This window comes from Mesocricetus auratus, unplaced genomic scaffold (assembly GCF_017639785.1).
Source record: "Mesocricetus auratus isolate SY011 unplaced genomic scaffold, BCM_Maur_2.0 Super-Scaffold_100031, whole genome shotgun sequence".
NCBI classification, from domain to species: Eukaryota; Metazoa; Chordata; class Mammalia; order Rodentia; family Cricetidae; genus Mesocricetus; species Mesocricetus auratus.
Window position 1 is genome coordinate 15001318 of NW_024429212.1, and position 19607 is coordinate 15020924.

General features: G+C 50.3%; 1 protein-coding gene across 4 annotated transcripts in view; it reads left to right on the forward strand.

The window, feature by feature from the left end:
- Positions 1-17914, forward strand: part of Lrrc8d (leucine rich repeat containing 8 VRAC subunit D) — a 108639-nt gene extending 90725 nt beyond the window's left edge. For all 4 annotated transcript variants that reach the window (XM_040733388.1, XM_040733390.1, XM_040733389.1 and 1 more), the window contains one exon: positions 14901-17914. In XM_040733388.1, the coding sequence (XP_040589322.1) occupies positions 14903-17479 (2577 nt within the window). In that variant the 5' untranslated portion in view covers positions 14901-14902 and the 3' untranslated portion in view covers positions 17480-17914. The remainder of the gene's footprint in view (positions 1-14900) is intronic.
- The last annotated feature ends 1693 nt before the right edge of the window (positions 17915-19607 follow it).

The following is a 19607-nucleotide window of genomic DNA, read 5'->3' on the forward strand; positions in this document are numbered from 1 at the left end:
CTGGTCTACAGAGTGAGTTCTAGTACTATACACAGGGCCTCCCAGACTAGAAATAAAACAAGGAGTAAAACAGTTTTTTGATGGTATAAAAAAATTCTAAAATACAATAAGTATGATAAATGCCCACCCCACCCCCATACATCTGTCTCTATTCTTTTGGAGTTCTGGTAACTCCTGCCTCAGCAGCAGGTTTTACGGGTGGATTTTGAGGTGTGTTATTGACTGAGATGAAAACCACAGGCCCCTAGAGTCGGGAAGCGTTGGTTTTTGGCTTAAAGCCAACGGGTGGATGATGTTTAATACATTAAATATTAAAGACTGGAGTCTTTCGGTTCACTGTGCTGCCAGTTTGAAAATCCAGTTTGATTTATAGAAGTTTAATTTGATCTGGATACAACCTGTTTCATCTGACAGCTACCATATGATAATGACAAAATATTGACAACAATCCAAATAATTGCTTTAGTTTCTTTGTGAGTACAACGAGGGGAAAGTGAAAACAGATGCGTCTAGAGAGGCGGCTCAGCAGTTAATAGCGCTCAGTGGCTGCTCTTGCAGAGGACCTGGGTTCAAATCCCGGCGCCCACATGACAGTTCACCACCTGTAACTCAGATGCCCTCTTCCGGCACCTGCCAGCATCGTGTGCACGTTGATGTACACGCAGGCAGGCAAAACTCTCATACACCGAAAAATTTTAAAAAATTAATGAATATTAATTCCGGGAGAATCACTTGAAAAGTGTGCTTTCCTAAAATATGAATTTTTAAAAGATTCCATCACCTTAAAACCTATACCCACAAGTACTTCATATCTATAACAGGAAATAGGTTTTCATGTTGGGATAAATTCCCTTAAAATTATGTAGGTGAGTATACATAAAGCGTGTGACTTGATGCCACTATCAACTAAATTAACCATCTGACTGTTTCTTACAAAATGAAATATGGAAGTTTAGACAGAATCCAAAACTTTAAACCTTAAGGGAACATTTGTGAATAGTGGAAAAAAAACAAAACAAAAAAACCTATTTTTTTAATTTTATGTTTTTCATTTGTTTGCTTTTTTTTAAAGGACCTCACGTAGTCTTGAACTCTTTGTGTAGTTGAAGATAGACTTGGACACTTGGCCCTTCTGTCTCTACCTCCTGAGTATTGGTATTACAGGCCTGCATCACCTCACCATTTTTTTTCTGGTGCCAAGAATCAAATTGAGGGGGGAGCTGGAGAGATGGTCCAGCGGTTAAGAGCACTGACTGCCCTTCCAGTCCTGAGTTCAATTCCCAGCAGCCAGCCACATGGTGGCTCACAACCATCTGTAATGAGATCTGGTGCCCTCCGCTGGCATGCAGGCAGAAGACTGTATACACAACAGCTAAATAAAGCATTAAAACCAGGGTGCTGTGTATGCTAGGCTAGCACACTCCCGACTGGGCTACCTCCCTATTGTTGCTTCCCTTCTGCAGTTTTCAGACGCAGCCAGCTCGGGTCACCCACACTCTGTGCTACAAACGGTCTGTGTGCTTCTCTGTCTGAACACATGGCTACTGTGACCATTACAGCTGAGTTTCGTACCGTTTCCTGAGTGTGGAAACAAGCGGAGCGAGACCAGGTGTCCATATCCACTCAGCTAGCAACTTGTGTTTAGTCCGGGCTCTGGTGTTTAGTCCTGCCATTGTGGCGGGTGTGGGTGGGCCTGGTCCAGCTTCCACAGCCGCCTATAACTGAAAAGCACCGTGCGTATTTGAGAACTGCTCTTTTTTTGTTTGTTTGTTTTTGTTTTGAGACAGGGTTTCTCTGTATTGTTTTGGAGGCTGTCCTGGAACTCGCTCTATAGACCAGGCTGGTCTCGAACGAGCTCACAGAGATCCTCCTGCCTCTGCCTCCCAAGTGCTGGGATTAAAAGGCGTGCGCCACCACTGCTCTGGAGTTGCAATGAATCTTGTGGTGTTGGATTTTCTATCACTGGCAGCATCTGTGTTTCTGTGTTGTTTTACGTGGCGTACTCCTTGTTTTTGTAAACTGGTCAGCAGCAGGGGCTGTGCAGAGAGGACACCATGGGCCATCTCCCTCAGACCGATTTCCCCCCAGAGGTTTAGCCTAAAACAGACGTCAATGGCATTTGTAGTCTGGTTCCCTTCTTTTCCCAGTTTACAAATTAAAGTAATTCTTCCATAAGTTCACCAGACAAAGCTAGTCATTTCCTGTCCTGGGTCCCACTGTTTTGTAATTAGTTTGTTTATATGTCATTTCTTTCCATCCCCCGTCCTTGCCTCCAAGTGAGTGAGTTCTTCAAGAGCTGGAACCCGGTCTCATCTGTTTTTGTCTGACACCAGCCCGGTGCTGGTGACAGATGGATGAATCATGTTGCTCAAAAGGTGAAGGGGTTTGTCCAGAGTCAGAGGCCAGAAATGTAAGGGGCTTTCACATTCCTCATCTCGTGCTTGGCACTCATACACTGCCAGACGTGTGTGTGTGTGTGTGTGTGTGTGTGTGTGTGTGTGTGTGTGTGTGTGTGTCTGTCTGTCTGTCTGTCTGTCTGTCTGTCTCTGTCGTATGTGCATACTTACCTGTGTGTCTGTGTGTGTGAGTGCGAGTATGGGTGTGTGTGTGTCTGTTGTATGTGCCTGCTTACTTGTGTGTGTGTGCATGTGCGCGTGCGCGCGAGTTCATGAAGCCAGAGGATGATACTGGGTGTCTTGTATCATTATCTCATTCTCTTGTGTTAGGCTCTCTCACTGAACCTCCGGTCAGGCTAGCATCTAGCAAGCCCCAGGCAGCTCGTGTCTTAATCCCATGGGATTAGTCACTTTTTTGTCATCAGACCCCACTTTTTACATGGGTTCTGGGGAATTTGAGCATAGATCCTTTTACTTGCTCAACAAACAGTTTTTCTCACGGAATCACCCTTGACTGGAACTCTTGCTGAGGAGTTAGGATGCAAGTTTTCCACCAGAGCAACGGCGACTGTCGATGATGATGGTGATGATGATGATGATGATGATGGTCATGATGATGATGGTGGTGATGAGACAATGGTCCCATGTGTCAGTTTAAGGCTCAAAACTCATGACATTATTTGTGCAAGTATTGGAACTAGGAAGCCCCTGTAATGTTAAGAGTGTGTATTACTCTTAGTCTAGTCTGGCATTTCAGTGAGACTTTAAAAAAAGTATTTTGTGGTCATCGCCTCACTTGCTTCTTATTTATTACTCTATGAAGTGGGCGACCTCATTGCCATTTCACAGGCGAGAAGCCTGAGGCGTAGTGAGACCGAGAACTTCACCTCTAATCTGGTGGCTGAAGGCAGCCTGGAGCCCATCCAGTTCCTTCATTTGTTGGAGGCACCAGGGCTAGACTCGGGCGTCCTTCGGGTACTGTCTGCTGCCCTGGCTCCCGAAGCCTCCAGAGTGAGCCAAAGAGACAACACTGTTTAGGACCGATAAGAGGTCTGTTCTTCTGGGGCCAGTGTCTTGCTTGGGCACGGAGGCTGTGGGGGTGAAGTGTGGTGAGAGATCTTGCTGCATACCCGTGGCGATGACCATGCCCGTTTGGGCGTGGCCACAGGTGTGTATGTGAGCGGATGGGATTTTTGGTCTGGGGTCAGGGGCAGACTTGCTCTCTCTGGGTCTGGGAGGGCAGCTGGGATTGGATGCTTGGAATGCTGATCCTGGGTCATCGGTTCCTCATGTAAGTGATTTCTCCCCAATAAAATTAACCTATATCATCCCAGTCCCGTGGATCATAATTTGCACAGCCACAGTGAATTGTGTGTGTAAGTTTTGACGTAACTGGCTACCTCAGTCTGCTGTGGCAACCCGCTCTGGACAGCCTGGTGTGGAGTGGAATGGGCAGGCCCTGCAGCAGGGGCTAATAACCTCTGCACGGCTTTTGCCTGGATGGGGAGTTCCTCACTGGGACTCTCAGGAAATGAAGGCTGCACCGTCCGGCTCCTGCTTCCTGTCCCTATAATTCTGAGACACTTTTTTTTTCTTAAAGCGTGGAATGCTTTATTTTCAAAGCAGTGGAAAATACCGTCACCTGCTCCTTCTCAGCGTTTCCTTAAAAACTGGGTGTGCTTGTTTGAGCTTTAAAGGGATGTGTGAGAGAAACTCCCATGATGCCTCGGGGGTGGCCAGAGCCTGCTGGATCTCTGCTTTTCAACAGCAGAATGAAAAGCAATTAAGACAGCTACGATGGGTCGGGAAGCTCCTGGAGGTGGATGACAGCATTGGGTGGGCGAGGTTGGGGGGGCTGTAATTTACATCTCTGGCTTACTGTCTCTGGCTTCCCTTGTGTGACTCAAGCCTGCTCTTTCTTCTGCCTGTGACTGTGACATGAGTGAATTAGCTACCCGAGAGTCATCTAAGCCACGCTGACTCCTCGCTTAGTATTGTGGACAGAAAGCCCTGGGGCAGAGGTGACTAGATGCAGCATGGCAAGGGATTGCTTGTGTTAACTCGTGACTCCGTAACTAAAAGCAACAGGTAGAAATATTTTCTCTAAGACCTCGTTTTCTCTTCCATTCCCTAAGCAGCAGAGTATGTGTGTGTGGGCGCCCTAGCGGTACATCTTTGTAGGAACCCTGATGTCGGAAACGGTTTTGTTTGTAGAGTAAACTTTAAAGGAAGGTCATAAGTATGCCAAGCTCTACGTGGGAATCGCTGATTTTTTTAACCGCAGAGGTGGAGGAGGTATGGGTGTAAGATGCCCTGTCAAGACGCCCTGCGTGCCATCTCCTCCTTCCCTCCCCCTCCCCCAACACTGTGGCCAAGGAAACACAGAGTACGTTAAGCTAGGTCACTGACACTGACACTCCCCTTAGGAAGAATAAATGTTTCTTTTCATGCTTTCTTCCTTTCGGTGAAGTCTAACTTGTGTTGTTTAGTCTTCCCAGGCAGGGAGTTTGGGCCGGTGGGAGAGTCTGAGCCTGTTTGCATTATGAGATATCTGCAGAGCTGTTCACTCATAGCTGTGTGTGCGCGTGTGTGTGTGCGTGTTTGGGGGAGGGGTGTGATTACACAGAATTACAAAGCACCCCTCCTCCCTGCCTTCAGATTACAAAACAAGGACCCTTTAAAGTTTTACAAGATGGTGGTTGGCAAAGTTAATGTTCACCTGTGCAGTAAAGGGGAAAAAAAAGCAAACGCCGTAAAGGGAACTTTCACAGGAACCGGTGTCCCTTCATCTTCGTTCTTTCGTGAAGGTTGTGTGTGTGTGTGTTGTGTGTGTGTTGTGTGTATGTGTTGTGTACGTGTGTGTATGTGTGTGTGTGTGTGTGTGTGTTCTATTTCCTAGCCAGAGTGTGTCTGTGGAATATGGTTAGAGGCCTCTGCCCTTCCTCACCCAGCTGTTGTCAGCCTCTCTCCTGGCCTAAAAGTGCATCCCGTGCCGGCTTCACCTTCACACCTAGCCGCAGCCGCAGCCTTGACTTGTTTGGTTTGTTTGTTTGTTTTTGGTCCAGGCAAGTTGCAAGTCGAAAGAAGCAAATGTTCAAGTTCCTGCTTGGTCCTGGCCCACCTGAGCCGGAGTCCTCAGTGCAGCTGGCTCTCAGCGCAGCCTTTACATCCTGACTGGGGTGTGACGCGTGCGCTGCGGCTTAGGGCTCTTGCCTGGAGCGAGTGAGCCCCAGTGCTGGCTCCCATGCTCCCCTCGTCCTAGCTCCCGTCACCCTCTCTGCCCCCAACAACCCCAGTCCCCTCCTTTGTCCTCTTCTTCTGTCCCACCCCTGGGTGTTGGCAATTCTGGAGCCTGCCCTCAGCTTTTGTCTCCTCGAGTGGCCTCATCCGGCATATTCATAGGCCTACCCGCCCCCCCCCAGCCTTCCCGTTGACATCCTTAGCCCCACCCAACCTGATCTCTGCTTAAGTGTGTTACCCAGACTGAAAAGTTAAGGGTTACCCACTCCCCCCGTCGCCAGCCCTTCCCGCTCTTGTGAGACTCACAGCCTCTCTCGTCGCCTCACCTGCTAAAACCTTCCAAGGGCTCCTTATTGCCTCCTACATTCAGTCCGATGGTTGTGTTCCTGACCCTGACTCCTCCTGGAAGATGTCCCCATATTTTTTCACTTTTTCAGACTTTTGTCCCCCTCACTCTTTGGGGATCTGAGAAACCACAGCAGACCGCTCTGCTCCTGGGTGTTCTGAGATAGGACCCGTCTCTCTCCTGCCTCCAGGTTCCCATGAGACTCGGGTCCCTACAAGTCTTTCTGAGTACAGACCCCCCCCACCCCTTTCTGTGAGCTAGCCCTCATTCGCTGGTGTTTTATTGCACTGTCCTGAGTTAAATCATCCTCTTAACTGTCCAGTGTATTTTGCCTCTCACGGGTTCATTAACTTTGTTACAGCGATTATCATGTTTTGCTACTTTAATGTGATTTTATAGTGTGCTAGCTTATTTTTGTAACTTGTCAGTTTGGTTATTTTGTGTTTTCCACTCTGAGACCTTTGAAAATACTGGCTTTGTAGATAAGAATACGAGTCTGGGCCGGACGGTGGTGGCCCACGCCTTTAATCCCAGTACTCGGGAGGCAGAGGCAGGTGGATCTCTGTGAGTTCGAGACTGGGCTGGACTGACAGCCTCCAAAACAATACAGAGAAACCCTGTCTCGTTTTAAAAAAAAAAAAAAAGAATACGAGTCTGCCTAAATCCATTGCTGAATGCTTTTTCTTAAGAAGCACTTGTGTTTTTAATAGTGACAGGTTTTTTTTTTTTAATTATGGGAGTTGCCAGGCTGCTATAACAGAGAGACTCCCTGTAGAATGGTTGGCTTCCTTTCCACAGGGCGGGGCAGAAGTCCGTAGCAGGGGACCGGCAGGATAATTCTAGCTGCCTTCACGCATGGCTTTTGAGGTTGTGCCACTATCTCTTTCCCAGCCAGCTGAGCAGGGGGAAAGGACAAATCAAGTAGTCTTGTCTTTGGAGAAGGTGCCGGGGTGGGGGCGGGGCGGGGTGGGGTTGTGTGGCCGTGAACCTCTTATATCCCACTGGCCCAGCTTCGCCATGTTAGAATGGGAAATGTTACTATCTTCACATAGCACCAAGGCTCTCGGCTAAAGTGCACAGCAGTGATGGCAGGTGTGTAATAGAGAGGGAGAGTGGTTTTTACATTTGGTGATCTGGATTTTACTTTATTTGTAAGTCTAAGGATTAAGCCCAGGGCATGCTAGGCCAGCACTGTACCTCTGAGCTACAGCCCTAGGCCAATCTACTGATCTCTATCACACGAGGGGAGGACTACTCTGATTATAGTCAAACCTGGGGGGAAGTGGGAGTCTCTGTGTTTGATACCCATCCAGGCCCGCCCAGGAGGTCTCAGCCACTGCTGCCTACAGGTCATAGGTCTCAGGTCACAGGCCAGAGCCCCAGAGAGATGTCAGCTCCTGTGTCCAGCCTGTGGAATTGTGGTGAAGACTGGTTCATCAGAGAGGAGCTGATGGACAGGAGAGAGAGAGAGAGAGAGAGAGAGAGAGAGAGAGAGAGAGAGAGAGAGAGAGAGAGAGAGAGAGAGAGAGAGAGAGAGAGAGAGAGAGAGAATCTGTGTGTGTGTGTGTGACAGTGAGTGTGTGTATCTGTGTATGTCTGTGTATCTGTGTGTGTCTGTGTCTATGCCTGTGTGTGTCTCTGATGTTGAGCTTTAAATTAAGGGCCTTGTACTTGCTGGGGAATTACTCTACCACTGAGCAATAGCCCCCTGCCACTTTTGTTGTTTTTTGTTTGTTTGTTTGTTTGTTTTTTCAAGATAGGGTTTCTTTGTATAGTCTTGGCTGTCATGGAACTCATCGTGTAGACCAGGCTGGCCTTGAACTCAGAAAGGCCTACCTGCCTCTGCCTCCCGAGAGTTGGGATTAAAGGTGTGCGCCACCACCCACCTGGCCACTTTTGGTGTTTGCCAAAATGTTTTCTAGAGGATGATACTGACAGTTCTCTTTCCTTTGTGTGTGTGTGTCTATGCATGTGTACATCAGGTGCCTTCTCAGTCATTCCACCTTTAAGTCCAAGAATTGTCTCTACTCTCAGAAAGCAGACACTCGGAATTATCCCAAGTCAAAGACCTCCACGTAGCCCCCTGGGAAGCGGTCTTTCTGCAGTAAACATGCTGAGCGGATGCGGGCTGGCGTGTGTATTTTGTACTGTCCCATCACTAGGTGGGGGGTTTTTGTAAGCTGATGTGCTTGGTGGTGCTTCCACTCACTGAGGAGAGCTGAGGGAGAGGCTCTAACCCAACGGTGCCTCTCTCTGACTAGTCTACACTCGTGTCTGAGCTGCATGGGTGGGAAGCAGAAGAGATCAACTCAGTTTGAGCGAAACATCTTCGTTTTACTAAAGCCCTTTGAAATAGGACAAAAGTAACATTCAGCCAAATTTACCAATCTGCCACTGATTCTAAAGTAAGTCATCAAAAAGGCCAAACCATTGGAGGGATTGCTAGCCACCAGGGAGCTGCTCTCTGGTGTCTGGATGAGTTCAAGAGTAAGAGAGATGATTTCAAGGGAGGCCGTTGTTGACTTGGAGGAGCCTGTCACCCGTAATTGCCTCATTATTTGGTAGTTTTATGTCTTTGTTAAAATCTCCTTATCTATTGGTTTTCTGGATTTTTTTTCTTCTCTTCGTCGATTTATTTTTCTCCCTCTCAGTTTTCACGGCCCCACCCCCATGCCCCACGCCCGCACGCACGCCCGCACGCCTCTTTTTAAAAGTTACCGGTTACTTGTTTGTATGTGTGTGGGGGTGAGTGCCAGCCGTGGCCCTGCGTGTGGGGACAACGGTGGAGAGTCGCTTCTCTCCTTCCGCCGTCTGGGCTCAAGGGTTAAACGCGGGCTGTCAGTCTTGACAACAGGTGTCTTTTTATTTTACCCACTGATCCTTGTCGTTTTTTCTTGCCATCACCACGTTGCAATTAGTTCCTGGCCATGCCCTGTCCCCTCCATTGCCCACCCCATGTTTTTTGACATCTAGAGGCCATTCTGGGGAGGTGTTCCAGTGGGATCATTCGGTGTGTGTTAGCTTTGTCTCGGTGGTTCTTATTTATCTCTAGGCCTCTGAGTGTTCCAGTCCAGCCCACTCTCTCCACTCTTTTCGAGTCTCCCTTTGCCCTTCCCGGATCTTGACGATAAGACACCCCGCCCCACATTATCCCTTCACGTTTGCCGTGCAATCAGGGAAGAAGCCAGAATTCCCTAGGATGGGAATTTCTGCCACGTGGGAAGATCTCTTTAAGGAAAATAGCAACAGGAGTGGTGTGTGGTGCCTGTGCCGAGGCCTGGGAGCCTGCAGAAAACTTCCCTCTACTGTCTGGGTCATCAGCTACTGTCGTAAATCTCTCGGTGGTAACAATGTCTGCATCCCACCAAGGGTGTGTTTCCGTCCCCTGCTCTGCACTCTGTGAAAGGGGAAATAATAGGCCTGAGTTTGCCCCCCCTCCAAGTTTCCCCCAGGAATTTCCGTGGTGTTCAGACTCGAGTGTGCAGTGTATGTTTCTTGGGTGGAGGGGGCGGGGATGAGCAAACGGGTAGCTGAATGGCTTCTCGATGCCGATGCTGCCTACACGGCGTTTAAATGAACTTGGTAGACTCCAAAGCCAACTGGAGAACACCTGGGTTCCGTGGCACTTTGTATCACCAGTTCGTCGTGAAAAACAAACTTAGTACCAAGTTTTCACAGGGTTCTTCCAATAAAGCATGCCCTGCATCGTGGCAAATGCCAGCACGGCTACGTTTTGTTGGGTGCGTGTGGTGTGCCAGGTACTCCTGCAGCACTTTGACACCGCGTTCTGCTGTATTGGCCACAGAAAATTATGTCCACAGTGTGGGACATTTGCTGCTGCTGTCCCTTGGTTCCCTTCATTCACAGCTCCTGCTCCTCTGCCTGGGTGGAAGGGTAGAAACCCCCAGGCAGGACATGAAGGAAACCGGCAGTGGCAGGAGGCTGCCCTCTGGAGTGTCTCTCTCTGGCCTTTGATGTAGTGTCACCTCTGATGTGCTAAGTCTCTTGGCTTCTGTCCCGGGGATCATGGGCTTATCACTCTGTTAGCAGTCAGGGACTTGGTCTTCTCTCCTGTGGAGGACATGCCTGCATTTACCTCTGCCGTTGTTTCCCAAGCTGCCTGCAGATGGCTGGCTGCAACGGGTTAACTGCAGAACAACCTGTTACAGAGATCTATAATGTGTTGTCCTTTTGGATGTTGAGAAATGCCCGTCAGCGCCAATCGGTTTCATCTGGGTGTAATTACTTGTGACCTTTTTCTTGCTGGCAGCATTGGGTTTGGGTTTGGTATCTAATGAGCCTGCCCCTGGCGTGCAGTTGGATCTCTGTGTGATTCATTCTGCCACCAGCCTGGGCTGTGCCCTGGGGACATGCAGATAAAGGAAACTACCTGCTAGGGGAGGAGCTCTCGGCAACTGGAGGGACACTACTGAAGGCTGTGCAGATGTCACAGCAACCAGTGTTCCCTTCTGCATACAACTCAGTCCCAGGGGCTAAGGGTTCCTGACACACCACCCAGGAGCCTTTTTAACTTAAATTCCCTATCGAAGGAGTAGGATTTGTATCCGTGCCTGCCTCTCTCTAGCCTGCCTTTGAAAAGGTTTTAAGGCCAGCAGGATAAGCAGGCATCCAGCTGAAATATCCAGGCATTGCATTCTAGAAGTCTCCCACAGCTAGGGATAGGAACCGGCCTTCTCAGGGGTCAGGACCTAAGCAGATATCCTAGGATGTGTGCACGGAGAGGCTTCCTGTCTCAAAGATGAGTGGAAGGAAAGGCTATGGATTTCTGGGGCTGGGGAAAGCTGCAGGGTTTGTGTGTGTGTGTGTGTGTGTGTGTGTGTGTGTGTGTGTGTGTGTGTGTGTGTGTGTGTGTGTGTTTGCTTGTTTGTTTTTCTAGTCCAGTTCAGGCAAAACCATGTGTACTCTAGGAGCACAATCAAGGCCAGTGAACATAAGGGGAAGCCAGCAGTTGAGGTCTGAGGCGTCTGGTTTACAAATGTATCCATGGGATGTAAGAGCCAGGCTCTCTTAACAGAGCCCCTTAGAAATGCTTGTTGGGTGTGATGGGGCCATACCTGTCTTCCCGGCCCTCATGGGGTGGAAGGAGGAGGATATGGAGCTCGAGACCCTCTGAGCTGTGTGAGAACCTAACAACTCTAGCAAAACTGGAGGGAGGGGGGAGGGAGGGAGGGAGGGAGGGAGGGAGGATTGCACTGTGAACTTGATAAAGTTACTGTTCTAAAAGACAAGCCCTGTGCATGGTACCTGGCTCATGGCTGGTGAGGTCCTTGCATCCTGTGTGAAGGTCATAAAAGATTACCCTAGTGGCGATGGTGATTTTTTACCCCATTTCAGTGTCCTCTGTCCTCAAAGCCGAGGGCAACAGAGAGAAGTCCCCCTCCTACAGCAACCAACCATTGCTAACAAGGGTTGACACTGGCAAAGAGAAAGATCTGGAGTTGAAAGATTCTGTTGCCTTCGTCTGATTAGCGCAGGGAGGTCACTTAAGCTTTCTGTGCCTCCTGCGTCCCTGTGGGGGTAGGCAGTAATAATGCCTGAATCAATGGGCTATTGTGAGGGCAATCGAGCTTCTGTGGGAAAGCCCTTTGCACAGGATGAAGTACCGCACACACAAGAAACAGCGTAGAAAGGGCGTTGCTTCAGCCTTAGACCCCAGTACCAACCCTTGGGTTTCCGCGACTTAAATCTCCTTGCTTCTTCCGTCCTTAGTACACATCCTTAGAACACCTCCGCAGCCCCGAGAGATGCTGAAAGCCCATGGCTTCCGTAGGCTCGTATGTTTGAGTGCTCAGACTGCTTGGGAAGGATTAGGAGGTGTGGCCTGGTCGGAGGAGGTGTGTCACTAGGGTGGACTTGGAATTTGAAACGCCCCATGCCCATTCCCAGTTAGACCCCGTCCCTCTGCTTCATGCTCGTGACTCAGAGGTGAGCTCTCGGCTACTGCTCCATCACTGCCTGCCCGCTTGCTGCCGTGCTCCCGGCGGTGAATGCCGTGGACTGTACACGAGTGTTTCTGTCCTGTTGGGTCCCACCACCCTTCAGCCCCAAATAAGCACACAGAGACACATTAATTATTGACCTGTTGGCCGATGGCTAGGGCTTCTTATTGGCTAGCTCTGTCTTAATAACCCATTTCTATTAATCTATGTATTTCCACATGGTCTTGGCTTACCCAGAGAATGTTACTCCTTTGGCAGCCTGTATGGCATCTCCTTGCGCTCTCTCTCTCTCTCTCTCTCTCTCTCTCTCTCTCTCTCTCTCTCTCTCTCTCTCTCTCTCTCTCTCTCTCTCTCTCTCTCTCTCTCTCTTCCCACCTTCTCCTTGGTTTGGCAGCTCCACCTATGCTTCTTGCCTGGCCAATGGCCAAACAGTGTTCTTCTATTCATCAACCAATAAGAGAAGCATATATACAGAAGGCCATCCCCCATCAATGGACTGGCGCTCTGAAACTGTAAACATGGCCGGCCCCTGTTAAATCTTTTATAAGTTGCCTTCGTCCTGGTGGGTTTTTTGTTGTTGTTTTGGTTTTTTGTGGGTTCTTTTTGTCATAGCGGTAGAAAAGTAACTAAGACATGAAACTCTAAACTTCCCGTGGTAGGTTTGTTTTCAGGACCCCCCCCCAGTTCTGTAGGAAAACGGGGGTGAGAGCCTGTGTGACTCTGCTGAGACAGTGCCTGGTCAGCGGGAGGAAGATGGAAAGGGCTGGCTGTTGTCACTACGTGCCCCTGTGTGCTTTCAGTAGGCCGTGGTGGATACCAGAGCAAGTAAGGAGCTCAATGATTAGAAGGTAGCCCGGTACCGTCGGTCAGCATGCTAGGAGCGGGGCTTTCTGCGTTTTTCTGTCTGCTGGGAAATCGAAGCCCGTTCCTAGGATGAGGCGCCTGGAACGGTACTGAAGGAACTTGACAGCTGTGAAACCGCACCGTAAAACTCCACAGTTTCTCTTGCGTGGCCATGCTAAGGCCCGTCCTGGAGTCTCTATTCTTGCATGGTCACAGGTTGCTTTGCAGGGGCAGTTCAGTTTTGTAGCTGCCCCACCCCACCCCCGCAGATGCAGTTAGTAGATACCCTCAGAGCCTTTATGCTTTCGTTTCGCTGACCAAGCACCTACCATGTCTGTATACAGAACAAGGAAAGGAAATGGCCACAGCCCCTGCCCTCACTGGGGTTGTAATGTGGAGGGGAGGGGTGGGGGGGTCAGATGAGCCGGCTGTGAAGACAGTAGTGTTGGCACGGTGGCTGGCAGGAGCACATCTGCAAACCTGAACCGGAGAGGAAAGGGAGACACAGACCTGTAGCTGCACAGACCCTGGGGGAGGAGTTCCAGGAAGAGAACGCAGGGGAGAGGGGGGAAATCTAACTGGAAATTACCTAGCTGCGGGAGAGAAGTCTAACAGAAGGACTAACTCAGGGGCAGAGGGCGGTGTGTGAAGGCGGTGATGGAGGCATAAAAGCCACCAGCCAGTGCTCTCGGGACAGAGCTGTCAAATTTTCATTCCTCGCTCAGTCCCCAGACCCAAACATGAGCTGTGTTTCTTTTACTCTGGCTTACTGTAATTCCAGAAACCCTTCTTCCTGCTCTGGCTCCCAAGTCTGTCATGAAAGGTTAAAACACACACACACACAAAAGATGCTCACAGGAGATTCAGTATAAAAGAGGTCCGAGTGGGCATGACGTCACCTAGGCGCGTGTGCAGGATGAGCACTAGGAGGCATTTCAGACTCAGTCCTTGAGGTTTAGGTGTATGTCTTTTTTTCACAGAGCATACGTGTAGCTCTGTGGTTTGGATGTTTCCGGTTCTCCGGTTTGTGTTGACATAATTACCTAAAAGCTGCAGTGTCACTTAAAACCGCTGTTAATCCCCACACCTGGTGAGGGGGGCAGGACGGGGAGACAGTCGTGCAGGGTCTGTGGTGCAGTGCTTGCCTGGCGTTCAGAAAACCCTGGTGTCGATCCCTAGCAGCGTAAACCCCCTACGGTGGCCTACACATGCCATCCAGCACCCAGAAAGAAGCCGGGTGGGGGGGCAGGAAGGTCAGGATTTGGAGGCCATGCTAAGGCAAGCAGGCACTCTATGAAATGAACTGGGTTCCCCAGCCGAACTCTGCCTGAGTTTTAGATCCCTAATTCCAGCTGGCCGTGGAATCCGTCTAAAAGGGCAGTGTTTGCTAACATGGACAGCTAACAAATACTTGAGGTCCAAGCTGTGCTAAGGGCCTTTCATTCAGCAGGGCGGTGGCAGCGCATGCCTTTAATCCCAGCACTCGGGAGGCAGAGGCAGGTGGATCTCTGTGAGTTCGAGACCAAGCCTGGTCTACAGAGCGAGTTCCAGGACAGGCTCCAAAACAATACAGAGAAACCCTGTCTCGAAAAACCAAAAAAAAAAAAAAAAAAAAAAAAAGAGCCTTTCATTCACTACCTAATTAACCTTTGCAGCCATCCTTAGACGACACCCCCAGTATACACAGATGGTAGCACAAAGCGTGGAGACTCCCACCTTTGGGAAGTGGCAGGTCTCAATCCGGAATGTACAGCTATGTAGAGGTTAAGGGTTGGGCATGGCACGTTAGATTTATTCAGACACAACACGTGGCCTCATTCCCCTGTCTCCATTTTTGAGTCCTAATCTTCTCAGTCCAGTATATAAATGCCACCGCCACCTCTCTTCAGGTCCTAGGCCAGCAAGAGACTTTGTAGACCTCCATCCCGCCTCGCCCAGAGCCCAGCCCTTCCTTCCATTAGTTTATCTTCTGGTACAGCTGTCTTGGATACAAACTCGAGACCCGGTTGAGGAGACATCAGTCTGAGCCAGTGTGGAGATTTCCTCTCTTGCCTCCTGTCAACTCCTAACGCCGCCCTGCGTAACGATGCCTTTTGTTCTCTTTGTGTCTTTCAGGAATGTTCACCCTCGCAGAAGTTGCTTCACTTAATGACATTCAGCCAACTTACCGAATCCTGAAGCCATGGTGGGACGTGTTTATGGATTACTTGGCGGTTGTTATGCTGATGGTAGCCATCTTCGCGGGGACCATGCAACTTACCAAAGATCAGGTGGTCTGTTTGCCGGTGTTGCCGTCACCCGCCAATCCAAAGGCGCACACACCACCCAGAAATGCTGACGTCACCGCCGAAGTCCCCAAGATGGAAACAGCCACGCACTGGGACCAAAGCGGGCGGACGACAGATGACGTTCCCTTCGGCACCTCCGCTGTGACGCCTGACGTGCCTCTCCAAGCCACCCACCCTCGCGCTGAGCCCACCTTCCCAAGTCAGGAGGCAAAGAAGGACAAGAGAGACCCAACGGGCCGAAAAACCAACTTGGATTTTCAGCAGTACGTGTTTATCAACCAGATGTGTTACCATCTGGCCCTCCCTTGGTATTCCAAGTACTTTCCGTACCTTGCTCTCATACACACCATCATCCTTATGGTCAGTAGCAACTTTTGGTTCAAGTACCCTAAAACCTGCTCCAAAGTCGAGCACTTCGTTTCGATACTAGGAAAGTGCTTCGAATCTCCTTGGACGACTAAAGCGTTGTCCGAGACAGCCTGTGAAGACTCCGAGGAAAACAAGCAGAGACTAACAGGTGCCCAGACCCTACCAAAGCACGTGTCCACCAGCAGTGACGAGGGGAGCCCCAGCGCCAGCACCCCCATGATCAACAAGCCTGGCTTCAAGTTCTCGGCCGAGAAACCGGTGATCGAAGTCCCCAGCATGACGATCCTGGACAAGAAGGACGGGGAGCAGGCCAAAGCCCTGTTCGAGAAAGTGAGGAAATTCCGTGCCCATGTCGAAGACAGTGACTTGATCTATAAGCTCTACGTGGTCCAGACCCTCATCAAAACCGCCAAGTTCATCTTCATTCTCTGCTACACCGCGAATTTCGTCAACGCCATCAGCTTTGAGCACGTCTGCAGGCCGAAAGTCGAGCACCTGACGGGGTACGAGGTGTTTGAGTGCACACACAATATGGCCTACATGCTGAAGAAGCTTCTCATCAGCTACATCTCCATCATCTGTGTCTACGGCTTCATCTGCCTCTACACCCTCTTCTGGCTGTTCCGCATCCCTCTGAAGGAGTACTCTTTCGAGAAGGTCCGGGAAGAGAGCAGCTTCAGTGACATCCCGGACGTCAAGAACGACTTTGCGTTCCTCCTGCACATGGTAGACCAGTACGACCAGCTCTACTCCAAGCGCTTCGGTGTGTTCCTGTCGGAGGTCAGCGAGAACAAGCTGAGGGAGATCAGCTTGAACCACGAGTGGACTTTTGAGAAGCTCAGGCAGCACGTGTCTCGCAACGCCCAGGACAAGCAGGAACTGCACCTCTTCATGCTGTCGGGGGTGCCCGACGCCGTCTTTGACCTCACAGACCTGGACGTGCTGAAACTCGAGCTGATCCCGGAAGCGAAGATCCCCGCCAAGATCTCCCAGATGACCAACCTCCAGGAGCTGCACCTGTGCCACTGCCCGGCCAAGGTCGAACAGACCGCCTTCAGCTTCCTACGGGATCACTTGAGGTGCCTCCACGTGAAGTTCACCGACGTGGCTGAGATTCCCGCCTGGGTGTATTTGCTCAAAAACCTTCGTGAGCTGTATCTGATAGGCAACCTGAACTCGGAAAACAACAAGATGATCGGGCTCGAGTCCCTGCGGGAGCTGCGGCACCTTAAGGTCCTCCACGTGAAAAGCAATCTGACCAAAGTTCCCTCCAACATCACGGATGTGGCCCCGCACCTCACGAGGCTCGTCATCCACAACGACGGCACCAAGCTCCTGGTGCTCAACAGCCTGAAGAAGATGATGAACGTGGCCGAGCTGGAGCTACACAACTGCGAGCTGGAGAGAATCCCCCACGCCATCTTCAGCCTCTCCAACCTGCAGGAGCTGGACCTGAAGTCAAACAACATCCGCACCATCGAGGAGGTCATCAGCTTCCAGCACCTGAAGCGGCTGACTTGCCTGAAGCTGTGGCACAACAGGATTGTGGCCATTCCGCCCTCCATCACCCACGTCAAGAACCTAGAGTCCCTTTACCTCTCCAACAACAAGCTCGAGTCCCTGCCGGCCGCCGTGTTCAGCTTGCAGAAGCTCAGATGCTTGGACGTCAGCTACAACAACATTTCCACCCTCCCCATAGAGATAGGCCTGCTCCAGGGCCTGCAGCACCTGCACATCACAGGGAACAAAGTGGACACCCTGCCGAAACAGTTGTTTAAGTGCGTGAGGTTGAGGACTTTGAACCTGGGGCAGAACTGCGTCTCCTCCCTCCCGGAGAAAATCGGTCAGCTCTCCCAACTCACCCAGCTGGAGCTGAAGGGGAACTGCCTGGACCGCCTGCCAGCCCAGCTGGGCCAGTGTCGGATGCTCAGGAAGAGCGGGCTCGTTGTGGAAGACCAGCTGTTTGACACGCTGCCCCTGGAAGTCAGAGAGGCGCTGAATCAAGACACCAGCGCCCCCTTTGCGAATGGGATTTAAACAGAAGCGTGCGTGCGCGGGCGCGACGTCCGCCTGCGTGCTTCGAGAGGACGGCTTCCTGGATTGCAGAGGCTCACGTGTCGCAAGTTACGACGACGACGAGACAAACGCATTTTAGGAGTTAGATGCGCGCCCTTTAAAACAAAACCCGGCGGGGATTGCACAGAGGCTGAGAGCGACAAAACCGAATGTTCGATGTTTTGTAGTGTTTTAAGTCATTTGTTTCCAAGTCTTTTCTTAACTCTTTTAGGTTTTTTGTTTTTTGTTTTGTTTTGTCTTGTTTTTCTTCTTCTTCTTCTTCAGGGGAAAGGGAAGGAAAAAGTTATAATCACTGATCTCAGTTCCTTTTAAACTGTAAGTTGGATGCGGCTGCTGGCTGAATGTTTACACATCGCTTGCCTGCTAAAGCAAATGATTAAATTGACTTTCTTCTTACTACACTGCCTTTTTTTTTTTTTGAGGTGTCTGTGTTTATTTTTTGCTTGACTGGCACAATGCTGCTTAACCTTGGATCGCTGAAGACACAAAGGGCCAGAATCACACGTTTAGATTTGCTAAAATATTGACTTCTGTACTGTTTTAGTTTAAAGCAAGCGAATGGGGTGCTTCCTGTGGCATTTGGGAGTGTTGTACCTCTGAGAATCCCACACCAGCCCTTGCAGCCTTCATGGCCTGTGGAGGGAGGGTCAGGGCTCTGGGATTGTTTCTTAAGAACAAATACTAAGAATAGAACCATACATCCTTTAGTGGTCACGTTATGTTCGTGGGCTGGAGTTTTGGTTGCATATGGTACACTTTTGCGCCAAGATGATAGGGTCGCCAATAAATAGAAAAATGTTTTAAAAACAAATTTATTAATAATAATAATAAAATAAGTTTCTCCAACTTGTAGTGGGTCACAAGCTTTTGGTATCGTTGTTGGGAATATAATCAGATTCATTCTTTTCTTGGTGATGTCAGTGGGGGGCGCTGACAGAGATGGTGTGTGAAAGAAAGGACTTGGAATTCACCTGGAAGACGCCTGGGCCTGGCTGTCCTGTGCATCTTAGTGGCAAGCTGCATTTCCTGTGTTTGTCTGTGAGGAGGAAGGGTGTTGTCCAGGAGAGTGTGGAGGGTGTACTGTAGGTTACTGGGTGTCTGGATCAGCCTGTGGGAGGGAGGCAGCCTCTTCACCTGTTAGATATTAGTTACGTAATTCACAGACCCACAAGGGTAGCCTCTTTCCCTTTCCTTTTTTACAGGATGAGTCTCTGTCTCTCTCTCCCTCCCCTCCCCTTCTCCCTCTCTCTTCCTTCTTCCCCCTTCCTCTCTCTCCCCCTTTCCCTCCCCCCTCCCCTCTCCCTCTCTCCCTCTCTCCTTCCCTATAGGCACCGTGTCTAAGTACCACAAGTTGGCACAGGTTCCTCAGCTGCCCCCTGAGTGCCGGTTTATGAGTGTGCCCCACCGTGACACCACCGGCTTATGCTGCACTGAGGTCAAATCTAGGGTTCTGTGCACTAGGTGGGCACCCCTGTCCCCTGAACTCCATTCCCGGCCGTCTCTGTAGCCTGGCTGTCCTGGATCTGGTTATGTGGCTTAGGCCGGACTCAGTCAAGGCTCGCGTCTGTCCCCCGGTGCGGGATTACACACGTGGGTCACTACACTTGGCAAGAGGAGAGGACTGCTTGGCGCACACTGTCCCTTTCTGTCAGTTCTGGGTCCTCACCCTGGGCTTCTCCCTGACTGTTTACGGAAGGTTCTGATAGTTGGGGAAAGAAGGGCTCACACTAATGTTTTCCTACTCAAAATGGCATTCTGGGGGTACGGACGTACGGCCGGTAGGGGTAAATCTCTGCACATTGGAGAACTTGTAAGTACTCTTAGAAACGGTGCCCCTAAGTCGGGCGGTGGTGGCGCACACCTTTAATCCCAGCACTAGGGAGGCAGAGGCAGGTGGATCTCTGTGAGTTCAAGGCCAGCCTGGTCTACAAGAGCTAGTTCCAGGACAGCCTCCAAAGCCACAGAGAAACCCTGTCTCCAAAAACAAAAAAAGAAAGAAAGAAAGAAAAGGTGCCCCTAATAGAAAAGGCAGTAGCCACTGTCACTGAGTTAGGAAATGGCTACACCCTGGCCCTTCATTCTCTTCAAA